At 49.7% G+C, this 14,642-nt stretch overlaps 1 protein-coding gene across 3 annotated transcripts; it reads left to right on the top strand.

The window, feature by feature from the left end:
* Positions 1 to 7,358: 7,358 nt before the first annotated feature.
* On the top strand, positions 7,359 to 13,936 carry DUSP26 (dual specificity phosphatase 26). Of its 3 annotated transcripts, none has more exons than XM_066380314.1 (4): positions 7,359 to 7,658; positions 9,602 to 9,899; positions 11,685 to 11,899; positions 13,068 to 13,936. In XM_066380314.1, exons 2-4 carry the CDS (start codon positions 9,679 to 9,681, stop codon positions 13,265 to 13,267), a joined length of 636 nt encoding a protein of 211 aa, XP_066236411.1. In that variant the 5' UTR covers positions 7,359 to 7,658; positions 9,602 to 9,678; the 3' UTR covers positions 13,268 to 13,936. The 3 variants fall into 3 exon arrangements, with proteins under 3 accessions (XP_066236411.1, XP_066236409.1, XP_066236410.1); XM_066380312.1 differs by having other exon boundaries at positions 9,599 to 9,899; XM_066380313.1 differs by lacking the exon at positions 7,359 to 7,658 and having other exon boundaries at positions 9,405 to 9,899.
* The last annotated feature ends 706 nt before the right edge of the window (positions 13,937 to 14,642 follow it).

The raw sequence follows: 14,642 nt of genomic DNA, 5'->3' as shown, positions 1-14,642 counted from the left end.
TTGTAAAGGTCTAAATTGATCATTACACCCAGATACTAAAAACTTATTGTCTTCAGGCCAGGGTGAAAATTGGCCACAAGGGTGGATAATGAAAACACAGTTTCTGTCTTCATTAGTTTCTGACTGTTCTGTTCCATAGTATTCTTCATAACATAATTTTGTTACTCTAGTAGACTCTCCTCCAGAAGATAAAAGTTGCAAATAACTTTATAGCTCATCATGGGAACTTGTCAAAAGACCTAGCAACTCAGGAAATCATCAACATATAGTTTATATTTCTCTAAGATACTTTAGACACTTTGTATCAAAACCCTCATTTCCACAGCTGGGTAGCTCAATTGGTTAGAGTGTCATCTGCATATGCCAAGGTTGAGGGTTCGATCCCAGGTCAGGGCACATGCAAGAATCAACCAATGAATGCATAAATAAGTGGAACAACAAATCCATGTTTCTCTTTCTCTCTTTCCCTTCTTATCTCTCTGTAAAAATCAATCAATATTTTTTAAAGCCTTAAAATCCTAAACTCTCCACAAATCCTAAACTCTTTTATCATAATAATTACCCAGTTCTAATCAAGTCCCAGCACTAAGAGAGCCACCTTAAACCAGACTTCAAACTCACAACTAATCAGGCCTTGCAGTTTCTTCTCTGAGATGCTCTGTCGAATTAGCATTCTCTGTTACTCTAATAAGCAATAAACTCAATTTTTTGTTGCCAACAGGTTATCTGGGCACTATTTGGAAAGCTAGCAATCTACAGGGACAAAGGAAAAATTCTAAAGAGGACAAAGAAAAAAGGCTACAATAAAATAATGGCTAGAACACTGAAAAAAAAAGACACTTCTCATCAGCAAAAATAAATGCTGGAAGACAATGAACTAATATCTTGGATGTGCTGAGGAAACATAATTAGGAACCGAAATTTCTAAAGTCAAACCAAAGCATCATTTGCAAGTCAGGGCAAACTGGACATTTTTAGACATGCAAAGACTTAGAAATTTACTACAAATAGCCCCTTACAAAAAGAACTATTAAATAAGAAAAAAAATGAGCCTACAAGGAAAGAACAGAATAAAGAATCAAGAGCATGCAAAAGAATTGTTAAAATATTCTAAGTTTAAGTAAACATTGAGTTTAAAATTTTTAAATATCAATTATTTTTGTGCATTTTCAAAAACCAGCTGGCATTCCAGCTAAAGATAGTTTATTAAAAATAAGCATTTAATTCTGCTTCTTCCTGAAACCCCACAAAAATGACAGTCAAAGATTTTTTTAGGAAACATAAAGCCCACCAGAATCAAAAGAAACAGGAAATATTTCAATAGCAACAAAATGTTGGATGTTGAAAAGCAGATGTCAAGTCACTTGAGAAACTAAACCAAAACTTAAAGTTTAGAACACTTTAAAGCCTTATAAGAAGAGAAATAAAGATAGAAATTTGTATGCGGAAACAAGGACTGAATATTCTCTGCAAGAATGTGGGGGACATTTCCTAAAACTGTCCACATAAGAAGCCACCAAAAAAGTCTCAGCCAGTATTATAGAACTGACATTTATAATTAATTCATACTAAGTGTAGAAAGTTTGGAAAATGAAGGCAGTTTATAGCACAAGATAAAAAGTATATGTAGTCGCACTATGACTAGAATTGACCTCTTTTAGTATTTGGCATATTTCCTTAAGTCTTTTTCAATCAAACTGTGTATTTATACATGCTGTTTGTTTTGTTTTATAATACAGAGATTTACAGTATATTTCCTTTGTATCCTGTTATTTGCACATAATAATCTTGGTTTATTTTCCCTATAGGAGCACTAGTCTCAAGAATTTATTTTCATTACAAAACAGTCTAATCAGTATATCCGCTGCTGTTCTGGTGTAAATAGAATTTTTTCACAGGGTCACAAGAAAAGTATTTTGGAGACCTGCACATAAGATGATGTGAGCAATCGTGTTAAGGTTTATAGGAGCGAAAACAAAGGACTGCCCAGGGGCCCAATGTCCCCTCCATAATCAGGTGACTCAGCTCCATCTCACTACGGAAGTCCAGCCTCTGGGACCACAAGCCTGCATCTGTCCTCACAAAGCCCAGGAGGACCAGGGCCCAGAGACACCATGCCATTCCCCAGGCATTGGCATGTGAAGTTATAGTGGTCTAGTGTAGTCTCTGTCCCTTGTGGGGCTAGCTTAGTCTCTGTTCCCACCAGTCTGAGGCCCTGTGCTATGCTTGGGTGTGCACTAGGGCCCACGTGGCTGCCATACCCAGGCCCGTGGAGCAAAGTGGAGAGAGAGAGCAAAATGAACAAATGAACCTTGGCCCTTTGTTAAGTTTTGATTATATCTCCTTGGATTTGGGAAGGGGTAGGCTTTCTTTCAAATGAACCAATATGTTTCCTTGCTCTTTGTTGACTTGTGCCGGGTGCTCCCCCTAACCAATTCCTTTCCTGGATCTTCTGGGGTTCCATGTCCGTTATCCAGATTAGACTCCTCCTCTCTAGGTCACTCTTTTAACTCATACTGTGTATGCCTCAGCAGAGGGACTTCCAACTGTTTTATTCCTGTCCTCCACCCCAGTCCAGGCATTCCTCTCTGCCCAGGGATTAAGTCCCCTTTGGCAATAGAAGAGGCTGTCCCTGGTTTGTCTGAAGCTGTAACTTCCAGTCCTTTTTTTTTTTTTTTTGTATTTTTCTGAAGTTGGAAATGGGGAGCCAGTCAGACAGACTCCCACATGAGCCCGACCGGGATCCACCCGGCACGCCCACCAGGGGGCGATGCTCTGCCTATCTGGGGCATCACTCCATTGCAACCAGAGCCATTCTAGTGCCTGAGGCAGAGGCCACAGAGCCATCCTCAGCGCCTGGGCCAACTTTGCTCCAATGGAGCCTTGGCTGCGGGAGGGGAAGAGAGAGACAGAGAGGAAGGAGAGGGGGAGGGGTGGAGAAGCAGATGGGTGCTTCTCCTGTGTGCCCTGGCTGGGAATCAAACCCAGGACTCCTGCACTCCAGGCCGACACTCTACCTCTGAGCCAACCGGCCAGGGCCTATAACTTCCAGTCTTAATCAGGCTTAGGTTTAGCCAGTTTTGTTCTCTTTCTTTCTTTTTTTCTTTATTTTATGTTTTTATTTTTTCCATTGAGAGAGAGAGAGAGAGAGAGAGAGAGAGAGAGAAGCATCAACTTATTGTTCCACTTAATTGCTTTATTTAGTTGATTGCTTCCTATATGTGCCCTGCCCAGGGCCCAAAACCACAACCTTGGTGTGCTGGGAGCACATTCCAACCACTGAGCCACCTGGCCAAGGCTTATTCCCTTCTCTTTTGTTAATATCTAACTAGCAGACTGCCTACTGTAATAGTTACTGTGATAATGTCGGGTTCAAATAATAATTACAGCGATAAGATGTGTTCACCCTTAGGTAAATCAGGGAGAAAGCAGCTACCGAATGCATTGGTGGAGAAGGAAGGTATTAGAGTTGAAGAATTGCCTGACCAGGCGGTGGATAGAGCATTGGACTGGGATATGGTAGAGTTAAAGAATAAACCAGATTCTCACTCTAAGGCAAAGGACCCACTTGCCTTCCTCCCCAGTTTAGAGCAAGGTGGGGGTGGAGGCGGGAGGGGGATTCCTCATTAACACCAGCCTGTCACCTGAAAGGACAGCACACCAATCACTAGCCAGGGCCCGTGGGAAAGAAAGCGCTGTATACGTACCTGTGAAAGAAGCCAGAGAAGAGCAGAGACTAGGAGGATGAAGATACAGAAGAACAGTCAGCATCCAGATGGGGACCTCAAAGGACATCCTCCCCTCCTTTCCTTACCATGCTCCCCTTGCTAAATAAAGTCACACTGCTGACCCTCTTCTGCTGCTTGAACCCTTAGGTGAGTATACAGCAGAGTATACAGAGAGAACCAGCCCAGGAAAGACGGGTGCGGTGGTACTTAGGGAGTGCTGCTCTTTCTGCAGTACTCTGCGCCTTAGGAAGGGGCGTGTGTAGTGGGAGGAGGGAGAAGAAGGGTTAGAAAGCAGCATGGTCACCCAGGGGACTGCATCTCCCAACCTCTAGCACTCAAGGGCAGATCTTGCCACTGAGGAGCCACACCCTCCAAGGGAAGGGGAGAGGGTGGGGGGAGGACCTTGAGAACGCCTTCCTCCTGATTCATGTGATTTCGGCTAAATGTCTGCCACACTGTAGGGATTGATACAGTTTAACTATGGCTATTGTTTTGCTTTAAATGTACGACAGTGATTGAGGCACAGGCTTTGGTTTAAAACAGTTCTAAATTTAAAACCAATTCTCAAGTCCCATGTATTAGCTATTCGGTCATTGCAAAATGAACCTACCAGCATTCTAAACCTGTTTCCTCAACTGTAAAATAGAAGAAATAAAACCTACTTTATGGGATTACAGTAGTTAATATACACAAAACACTTAACACAGTGCTGAGCCCATAGTTAAATGGTAGCAGTCAGGATTACCATTTAACATATATTTGTGGTCTTTCTTGTTTTTTTCCCCTCACTCTACTCTTATTGAACTTCTACATTTATCTTATTGTTTTTTGAGGGAAGGTGAGGCATTTCCTTTGAGACCATTGGAAATCTATTTTTATCATCTAGTACCTTATTTTTCCATCTCCGTTCTGCTTGTCCCAGCATAGTGTGACTTCCCATACTGGTAACCGATTTAAATACAGAAATAAGCGATGTAAAATATAGCTCATAGGGGCTTCGATAGACGTCTGTATGAGCAAAGAGGGAAATGGACAAATGGATCCAGAAAGGATATATAGAGGAAGTGACTCATCAGTTTCATCTTCAAATGTAAAAATTTGGAATCAGATAGACCTAGGTTTAGACCCATGTTCTCCCATTTACTAGCTGTGGGTCAGTTAACTAATTTGACCAAGTGTCAGTCTCCTCAAGAATTCAATGAAGTTAATAACACCTTCCTCAAAGATGTGTGGGACTGAGTGAGCTGATAACTGTGAAAGCCCAAGGAATTGACAGATAATAAATTATCAATACATCTCACTTCTCTTTGCTTCCTCCCCTTTCTTGTCCTACCTCCTCCATTATCATCTCCCTGCTAACTCTTCCCTCCACTACCCCCCCCATACACTTAGTTTAGTATGGTGTTACTTGGGAACATAAGCCTTCTAATGACAAAGAAAAATGTAAAGCCACTTGAGTTGTAGGTTGACCACTGGAAACGGTCCTCATGAAGATGTTGATGCATGGACAATATCTACGGTTACTCATAAACATCTGCCCACATTGTCCATGGGATGCATTAAGGCGTGTTTCCTCAGCTTTTTGAGAAAAGTGCATTGCATGGTTAAACAGAAGTCTTGTTATAATTTAAGATCCAATTTATCTACACTATCCCCTCAACCTACAAACCCTAAAGACTGTCACTTAAAATGAGGTTAGTGTGATATGTGCTCTTTCTTCTTATTATTATTTTATTTATTGATTTTAGAGAGAAGTGAGAGAGAGAGAGAGAGAGAGAGAGAGAGAGAGAGAGGGAAAGGCAGGGGAGAGGGAGGAACTGGAAGCACCAACTTGCAGCTGCTTCTCGCATGTGCCTTGACTGGGCGACCTCAGCATTCCAGGTCACCACCTTATCCACTACGCCACCAAAGGTCAGGCAACATGTGCTCTTTCACAGTTTGATTTGTGACCATTTTTCTCTGGCTTTTCCTGGGTCTATAAACTAAAATTTCAAATTTTTCAGATCAATACTTCGTTTTAAATTATGAAGACTTTGGGAACCATTTCTTCATTTACACTCCTATACCAAGACGACACAAGGAAAATGGGAAGGAATTGAATTTGCATCCATGGGGGCTAAAAAAAACTTTCCCTCTCACCTTCTGAATTTTTCCAGCTGGGCTAATAATCTAAGGAACGGAGACAGATTAACGGGAGAATAATCAAGCTTTAATATGGGTGCACTGGGAATTCACATAAGCATGAATGTTCCAAAGACACTGAGGCAAAATTGGATATGTGTGTCATTTTGGACAAAGTAAGAAGAAAGGAGGGCAAAAAGGGGAATGGATCTTTTTAAAGCGAGAACAGGTGCTTTGCAGGTAATGAGGAAGAGTGGCACACCTATGGCAGGCGCGGTTTTGCTAGACAACCCAGAAAACAATGGGACACGGCAGGGGGGAATTGAGTCAACTTGGGCTCCTGCTTGGAGTCTTCCTGCCTAAGGCTAAGGTGATTACATCACGGTTCCTCCCCGTTTGAAGCAGGTTTTCCCCTCTGAATCTCTCGGGCAGGAAAGGAGGGAAGGCCAAAAGTTCTTTCTGGGTCCTTTGTTTCTTAATAACCAGCTTAGAAATCGATTTCCCACATGGCTAGACTGTGGGTCCCCTTCACTTCTCTAGAGAGGAGAAGCCGAGGAGGGAAACCAAGCCCATGATGGAACCTCTTCTTCAGACCTGGGATTGTGTCCCTGTGGCCAATGATCTCTCTGACTCAGAAAGCAAAACCTGACCTATCACCCCTGCTGGGAATAGTCAATCCTGATTTCAGCTACAGTTGATACCGTTTTCCCATCCTAAACCAGGTCCAGCCTGACTGGATCTATTTCCTGCCTTCCTCCTGCAAAAGACAGTTCTGGCGTTCGAGTCCGCGGGGCTCTCAACAGCTCATCTGATAGCAGCCTTATCGCCGCCCTCCTCCGCCATCACGCAAGCTGGGCCCTGCTGAGGGCAGCAAGGTGCTTCGAGTAGAAAAGCAAGCGCAGGTAACACATCCCTAAAAGGCAGCATGGGCGAGGATGTACTGACAGGAATTAATTCCGAAGACCCAGGGAAGTGGAGCTCACTATGAGCTGAGCTGATGGAAATGGCTTCCTGATAGAAATCCACGTGCTTTCTCCGTGCGCGCTCAGGCTCTGGTGTCCAAAGCTTTAGGAAGCCCCGGGGGCATGAACTTGGGAGCCAGACTGCCAGCATTGGAAGCTCGGCCCTGGCAGTGAGGAGGGTGTGAGTTGGTCAAATTGCTTAGCCTCTCTGGGCCTCATCTTTCCCTCCCTAAAATGGGGGGCAATACTACCCCTTACCTTATAAACTTGTGATGAGTATAAAAACGAGTGAAGCTCGGTGAGACACATGCTGTATAGTAAATACCAGTGAGTTCCTGACTATTGTTTATGAGTGGTGTTCTTGAGAATGGGGAAGGCGCAGGTGAGCGTCCGTGTAATTAATCACTGCTGTGTCTGGGCAGGAGCGTGTGTGTTTAAGACACTCTCAGGGACAACTTGCATAATGTTATCTTTAAGTAAAAAGCCTCGTAATTGGCGCAGCTCCGAAAACACACATGCACAGGAGCCTGGATGCGGGGCGGAGCCGCTCCGGCTGCGTGGTCTGGGTCTGGTCTGTAAACACGCGCGGGCGGAGGATGGTGCGGGCTGCCCACGCTGCGTGTCCGACTGCGACCAGCAGCCGCGCGAGTGTGCCCCTGTGTGTCGCCAGCACACCCTAATGTGAGCTCTGCTTCGACGTGCGTGTCCTGGCTTAAAAATAGATGCTAATCCGTCAAGCGGTCTGCCAGTGGCAGCCGAGGCAGCGGCGACAGCAGGCGAGTCATGGCCGAGGGGCTGCGGGCGCCTGCGATGCGCCTCCGGGACTGAGACGCCCGCGCACAGCGAGGTAGAGGGGCTGCGGCGGGTGGGCGCCGGGCCGGCCGGGGCTGTGGGGGAGGCGGGGGCTGGAGAGGGGGCCGGGGAGCCGAGCGGGCGCTGCCCTCCTGGGCTGCCTCCCTCCACCCTCAGCGCCAGGCTGTCTGGGTTGGCAAGGCTGGGCGACAGCCATGAACCTGTTACAACCGCGACAGCAGGCAGAGGGAGGGGCGGCAGACGAGGCCCCGGGAGGCCGGCAGATGGGGCTGGAGAACGAGGGAGGGGCGTATTCCAAGACAGACTGGGGCTTCTCCACCTCCCCCCACCCCCGCCTCCCAGGAGAAAGAGCCCCCTGGAGGGGCTTCCTACACCCGGGCTCCTTGCTTCCTTTTGACCATTCGGCATCCCACAGGCGCAGGACCTGCTTCCAGAGAAGGTGTTTTGGGGATCAAGTGATGGGGGTCCTTAGGCCTGGGGAGACAAGGTAGATGATGATGACGATGGTGATGATGGTGGCTTCAGGGCTGTATTTCTGGGCTCTGACTCAGACACTGAAAAAATTTCTCCCTCACCACCCCCAAATCCAGTCTCCCCTCACTAGTCCTTGTCCTAATATCCCTGCAAGTCCTGGAAGTGCGTGATCTGTCCCGGCCGGGGAGAGGCGTGAGCGTGCGGATGGGGACGCACGGTGTGGGGAGGACAAAGATGGCCTTTCACTGCTGGACTTTCCGTTGAGGGCTCCAGGGCTGGAGACAGGAAAGGGAGTGGGGGAGGGACTCCCGCTTCCAGCCCCCCTGCCTTTTCCGACAAGCGGGACTAGTGTGAAAAGTGGAGGCAGAGAGGGCTCTTGCCACAGTCCCCCCTCTGCCCGAGGGTCCCAGGGCAGGTCACAGAGGCTGCCCCTCCCAGCTCAGCACGTGGCCCCCCTTTCCGAAGGGCCAGCTGTCCAGAGGACAGAGGCAGGCACACCTGCTCGGCCTGTGGGCAACTGGGAGGCCTCCACTCCCAGAGCAACTGGGATGGTAATGCCAGCCTCTGAGCCCTTGGGGCTGGCAGGACCCCTCACTCTTCCCTTCCCTCCCTCTTTTCCAGTCCCCCACCCTCTGTCTCCCCAGCTCCCCCTAAACACACACACACACACACACACACACACACACACACACACACACACACACACACACGACAAATACTCCAGCCCTGCTTGACTCAGAAATTCCCACATTAGAGGTGAGGTTTCATCTTCTCTTAACGCTGACCAAAGGAGGCTGGTTTGCCTGTTGTACACATAGACCGCTCCTGCCTTCAGCAAGTATTCTTCGAAAACTTACCCTTCCTCTTTATTGCTATTCGCATGCACCCCGTCCCCCCAACATGCGCTCCGTAGCCTTCGTCTCTGAGTCAGTGGTAGGCTGGGAATGGGTTAAAGCAGCCCATTCTGGCACCTAGGAGGAGGCAGGCTTGGCAGATGTCATGGCCCCAGCTGCTGCTGCCTTCCAGCTAATTCTCCCTGGATGGACAGAGCCACCCCCAACCTCCCTGTCCCAACTCCCTGGCCTCTCTGGCTGTAGCCCCAGGCAAATGAGACCCAGATTCAGGCTGGCAAGAGCTTCAGCATGGGCACTGCCACCCAAACACCGAATGTTTGTGTGTGTGTGTGTGTGTGTGTGTGTGTGTGTTTATGTATGTGTCCTGCGGCTGGGGTGCTGGAGCAGAAACCCAGCAGCTGGGCAGCTCCCTCTCCTGTAAACAAGGCCATGTGACTCTCCCACCGCCTTGTGTGGCAGAGCCAGAGAGCAGAGAGAGTGAGCTGGGTAGTTGAAAGAGAAGATAATCCTGGAGGCCCGGCGGGGCCAGCCTTCCCTCCCTCGAGAGCCTCCCCACCCCCACCCCCCAGGGCCGGCCTAGTGGGCAGGAGGAGGAGCAGCTGCCCTGGACTCTCTCAGGTGTGTCTCACATCCCCTCCCCCTCCAGCAGCGGCTACCTGGAGACGGAGCCGGAGCTGTCATCACCGCAGCCACCCGGGAAGCCGCTACGCTTCTACCACCTCTAAGATGTGCCCTGGGAACTGGCTCTGGGCCTCCATGACTTTTATGGCCCGCTTCTCCCGGAGTAGCTCAAGGTCTCCTGTTCGCACTAGAGGGGCCCTGGAGGAGATGCCTGCTGTCCAGCATCCCTTCCTCAACGTCTTTGAGTTGGAGAGGCTTCTCTACACAGGCAAGACAGCCTGCAACCACGCCGATGAGGTCTGGCCAGGCCTCTACCTTGGAGACCAGTATGTACCCAGAAATTGGGGCATGGCAAGTGTGTGTGTGCGTGTGTGCGTGTGTGCATGCGTGTGCAAGAAGAAAGGAGAAGGGTGGCAGAGGCACTGAGCTGCATTGCTGGTTCCAGATTGAGGGTCAAGGGGCGAGGGTGCCTGGGCAGAGAGTGGAGGCTGGAGGGTTTGAAGGGGTTGGGCAGGCTTATTGATCGACCCAACTCTGGACAGAAAAACTTTCAATAATGTCATTTATTTAGTGAAATTTATTATTGAAGGCTATGTTCTGGATATAGCAGATGACTTATCTGACCCCTTATCTGACCTTCCATCTGTTGTGCTATGGATCTGGGGGGAAAAAAGAAAAGAAAAGGCAGCCAGCCACAGCGGGTAGGAAGGGGAAGGGATGACCAAGCAAAGCCGCAGCGTATGGAGCTATGTAGTGGTGGTTCTGCGATAGGGACCTATGGAGAGAGGGGGCTATGGAGAGAGGGGGCTGTGGAGAGAGGGGCAGACGAGGAGGCGCAGCCCCCGCTTCTCTGTCAAGGGCTCTACAGTACACTAGGAGTTTTCCACACGCATTTTCTCTCCTAACCTTCACAACAGCCTTATGAAGTAGGTACCACTATCCCCAGGTTACAGATGAGGAAACTGAAGCTCAGAGAAGTTCTGACTGGCCCAAGGTCACACGGGTCATAAGTAGCAGAGCCAGGACTTGGAGGTTCAAGTTTAGTGCTCTTTGTACTGGAGGAATTTACACTGGACAGGGCATCTTCCCTGAGATGTAACCATGTGGCCTGAGAGGCGTCCACCGAGCTGAGAGGTGTGGACCACATGAGCACCTTAAGGTGACATCATAAAACAGGGCAAATGTGAGCATGAAATAAATGGCAAAAGAGAAGTCCGGGTGTCAGAGAGTATAAAGCGATGGAGGAGTCAGGGGCAGGTGCAAGGGTCAGAATCCTATACTGTATTTCCCCATGTATAAGATGCTCCCGTGTATAAGATGCACCTTAATTTGGGGCCTGAAATTTGAAAACTAATGTATTACATAAAGTTATTGAACTCAAGTTTTATTCATCATAAAATGCATACAATTCCTCATCACTGCCAAAACTCCCCTCCATTAGCTTGTCCTCATCCGTGTCTGATAACGAATCACTGTTCATACATTGCCTCGTCCTCAGTTCCATATATGGCATTTGAAATGCCACACTTCTTACATTCAAGTAAAAAAAAAAAATCTACAACCACTGTATAAGACACACCACTTTTAGACCCCAACTTTTTCCAAAAGGAGTGCATCTTATACACGGGCAAATATGGCAATCTCGAGGTTAGTGGGAATGTTAAATGTGAGCTGGTTCCATCTGATGGCCCAGTCCCCTCTGTGGCATCCATGTCCACACACTTACCTCCTCTTTCTGCTTGAAAACCCAGTGACAGGAAAATCACTCTCTCCTAAGATGCTCCCATCTCTCTTCATGTAGGGACTTATTGCATGAAGTGCAAATTCAGTCCCTCCTTCCTACAGATCCAGTAGAAAGTAAAATCCCACAGCCTCGGAGCACCCTTCACCATCTTATTCTGGCTTTTGTTCAGCCACGCCCTAGTCTTCTTCTCCGGGGCAAACCTCTGTCATTAGCCATCTTGGTTCCGCTCTTCTGAGTCATCCGTAGGCAGAGTGGAGGCCTTGGGCCAATGGTATTAGCTCAGCGGTGGACAGGGTGAAGACAAGGGACTCTTACCCCGCAGCCCGGCTTCCCCACCCTCCCTCTAAACTCTACTCACTCCATGCAGGGACATAGCTAACAACCACCGTGAGCTCCGCCGCCTGGGCATCACCCACGTCCTCAGCGCCTCGCACAGCAGGTGGCGAGGCACGCCTGAGGCCTACGAGGGGCTGGGTATCCGCTACCTCGGTGTCGAGGCCCATGACTCACCAGCCTTTGACATGAGCATCCACTTCCAGACGGCTGCCGACTTCATCCACCGGGCTCTGAGGCAGCCTGGAGGTAGGAGTGGAGAGCCACGGGGCAGGGACAGAGGGCGCCGAGCTAGGGAAGAGAGCCCCAGGGCCCTGGTGCGGGGAGACAGAGATTGTAATGACAGGACGGGATACTCAAGACACAGTGTTAAGGAAAGAAAAAGATTCCCTTGACCATTTTTTTTTCTTTTTTTTTTTAAAGGAATTAGCATAGGAAACCAGAAAGCCATGTCCTTGAAGAAACTTTTTTTTTTTTAATTTTATTTATTCATTTTTAGAGAAGGGAGAGAAAGGGACAGAAAGAGAGAAGGGGGGAGGAGCTGGAAGCATCAACTCCCATATGTGCCTTGACCAGGCAAGCCCAGGGTTTCGAACCGGCGACCTCAGCATTTCCAGGTCGATGCTTTATCCACTGCGCCACCACAGGTCAGGCTGACCATTTTTAAAATACATGAAATAACATAAAGACACAAAAGATGGGCGGGGACTAATCCAAAATGTTAAGAGAGGGCAAGTTGTACCAGGACGGTGAGATCGTGGGTCATGCATTTCAATCTTCAGCTCCTTTGACGTATTTCCATACTTCCTAATGATTTCTACTGTGAACATGTTTTGCTTTCGTGATCAGAGAAAAAGTATATATAAATAAAAAGCATCTTAAACATCCAAATAATGGTTGGTAGAAAGCACAGGAGAGAAAGCAGGGAGACTGAGGAAGGGCAGATGGGACTCGGGGTGTTTTCCCGTGATGCGCTCAGCCAGTCGCCCCGGGGGCCCCACCCTGGCCCAGCTCCGGCTGCATTGCTGCCTGTGCGGCTGCCCTGAAGCCCTCGCCGTGCTCACCGTGCTGACTGCTGCCTGTGCGGCTGCCCTGAAGCCCTCGCCGTGCTCCCCGTGCTGACTGCTGCCTGTGTGGCTGCCCTGAAGCCCTCGCCGTGCTCCCGGTGCTGACCTGCTGCCTGTGCGGCTGCCCTGAAGCCCTCGCCGTGCTCCCCGTGCTGACCTGCTGCACGTTCTCCATCTCCTTCGGCCTAGAGCCTGGGGCCCTGCGCTCTTACTACCGCCCATCTCCTCCCACTCGTCTCCACGCACCTCTCCTCGCGGGTCCTCCCCGTCGCTGCCCGCGTCGCGCTCCCCCTGGCCCCCTCCGCCCCCCACGAACTGCTTCCCGGCTGCCTTTGTGTCCGTCCCCACAGGGAAGATCCTGGTACACTGCGCCGTGGGAGTGAGCCGCTCCGCCACGCTGGTGCTGGCCTACCTCATGCTGTACCACCGCCTCACCCTCGTGGAGGCCATCAAGAAAGTCAAGGACCACCGAGGCATCATCCCCAACCGGGGCTTCTTGAGGCAGCTCCTGGCCCTGGACCGCAGGCTGCGGCAGGGTCTGGAGGCGTGAGGGAGCCGGAGAGGAGTTTGAGCCGGGAGTGTGGGTCCCTGGCTCCCAGCTGGAGAGAGGAGGCCCGGGAGGCAGGCCGCCGGGATAACCCGTCCTCTCCTGTAGGCAGGAGAGTGAGGGGCTGGGGCGGGGTCCCACCGTTGCCCTCAGTCTGGACGGGATGGGGACGTGGGTGGAGAGGGTGATGGGGGCCCTGGGGGCTCCTGGCCAGGGGAGGAAGCCACTAGGCTGCAGGCAGAAGTCAGTCCTGGGCTTCGGGCGCTGCCGGAGTCCAGCCAGGGTGCCCCCAGGGGTTCCGAGTTCCTTCCCCTCTTTGGGCCCAGGTGTGCCCCCATTCTCTCTTATCAGAAGGAACGAGTCACTCTGCCCTGCGCTGTGCAGGGAGGCAGGGAGGCAGCAAGCATGAATGTGACGAGGCCGAGTGTGTGGAGCCGGCAGCGAGGAGCAGCCGGTGAAGAGGTGGCATGGAAAGCTGTGAACGCCGAGGGAGAAACCCACAGACTTGTTACTCCAGGCGCAGGAAGAGGAGGCGTGGGAGGGCTGGCGCTGCGCCCGTCACGGCTGGCGGTGGCCCAACACCGCAGAGTTGCATGACAGGGAGTCTTGGGTTTATCAGACGCTTACTGGGTCCCAGTGTCTTGAGGAAAAATAAAAGGATGGACAAGAAAAGAGCCTCTTGGAGTCATTGACAGCTGGTTTGGGTTCCATATCTCTCCCCTGAGAATCACCACCCTGCTGGGAACAGCAGCAGTCTCTGACTCCCTCATATTGGTCCTAAGCCCCCGACACCCTTTCAGCTTCCACTACCAATTCTCAGGGAGATTTCTCCCAAGTCTAAATTCACGATCCTACTTCGCGAAATTTTGAACTGTTATTTCCAGCGATGTCCACAGAGGGGCAGCAGAGGACAAAAAAACTTCAGGTCTGCAACCACTTCTGTGTAGCCGCTTTCATCTCCCAAGTATAAAATAGGTCTCCGTTCACAAGCGCGAGCATGAAAGAAATGTAACCTTTATTTCCAAAAAGTCAACCTAATTTCTATAGCAGAAAATGCTGTTAAATCAGTCGTGGCCTAAATCCTACTTTCAGAGGTTTGGGTTTTCCTGATGCAAAAGAAACTGGCAGAGAGGAGAAGGAGGCTTGATGGAATTGCTTCCTCTCCTAATCTTTCTAGGTTTGCCTCAGAGATGCGTAATACAATCTCCGCAGTCACTTTATTCACAACGTTAGACTTGACAAACAGAGAGAATAGCATGGTCTTTACGTTACCTCAAGTGCTAAACTGCCAGCTACCACACCCTCCTTTAAAAAAGGGCACGCTCCCAGACAGAATGCCGGCCCAAATGGGAGAAGGAGATGGGAGGAAAGAGGAAGG

Source organism: Saccopteryx leptura, chromosome 4 (genome assembly GCF_036850995.1).
Source record: "Saccopteryx leptura isolate mSacLep1 chromosome 4, mSacLep1_pri_phased_curated, whole genome shotgun sequence".
Classification (NCBI taxonomy): Eukaryota; Metazoa; Chordata; class Mammalia; order Chiroptera; family Emballonuridae; genus Saccopteryx; species Saccopteryx leptura.
This window is presented reverse-complemented; position numbering and strand designations above follow the sequence as displayed.

Excerpts from the sequence above, each read along its gene's own strand:
- DUSP26 (XM_066380314.1), top strand. The coding sequence starts at position 9,679 with ATGTGCCCTGGGAACTGGCTCTGGGCCTCCATGACTTTTATGGCCCGC. Across the intron at positions 9,900-11,684 it reads GGCCTCTACCTTGGAGACCA|GGACATAGCTAACAACCACC; the intron begins GTATGTACCCAG and ends CACTCCATGCAG. Across the intron at positions 11,900-13,067 it reads GGCTCTGAGGCAGCCTGGAG|GGAAGATCCTGGTACACTGC; the intron begins GTAGGAGTGGAG and ends CCGTCCCCACAG.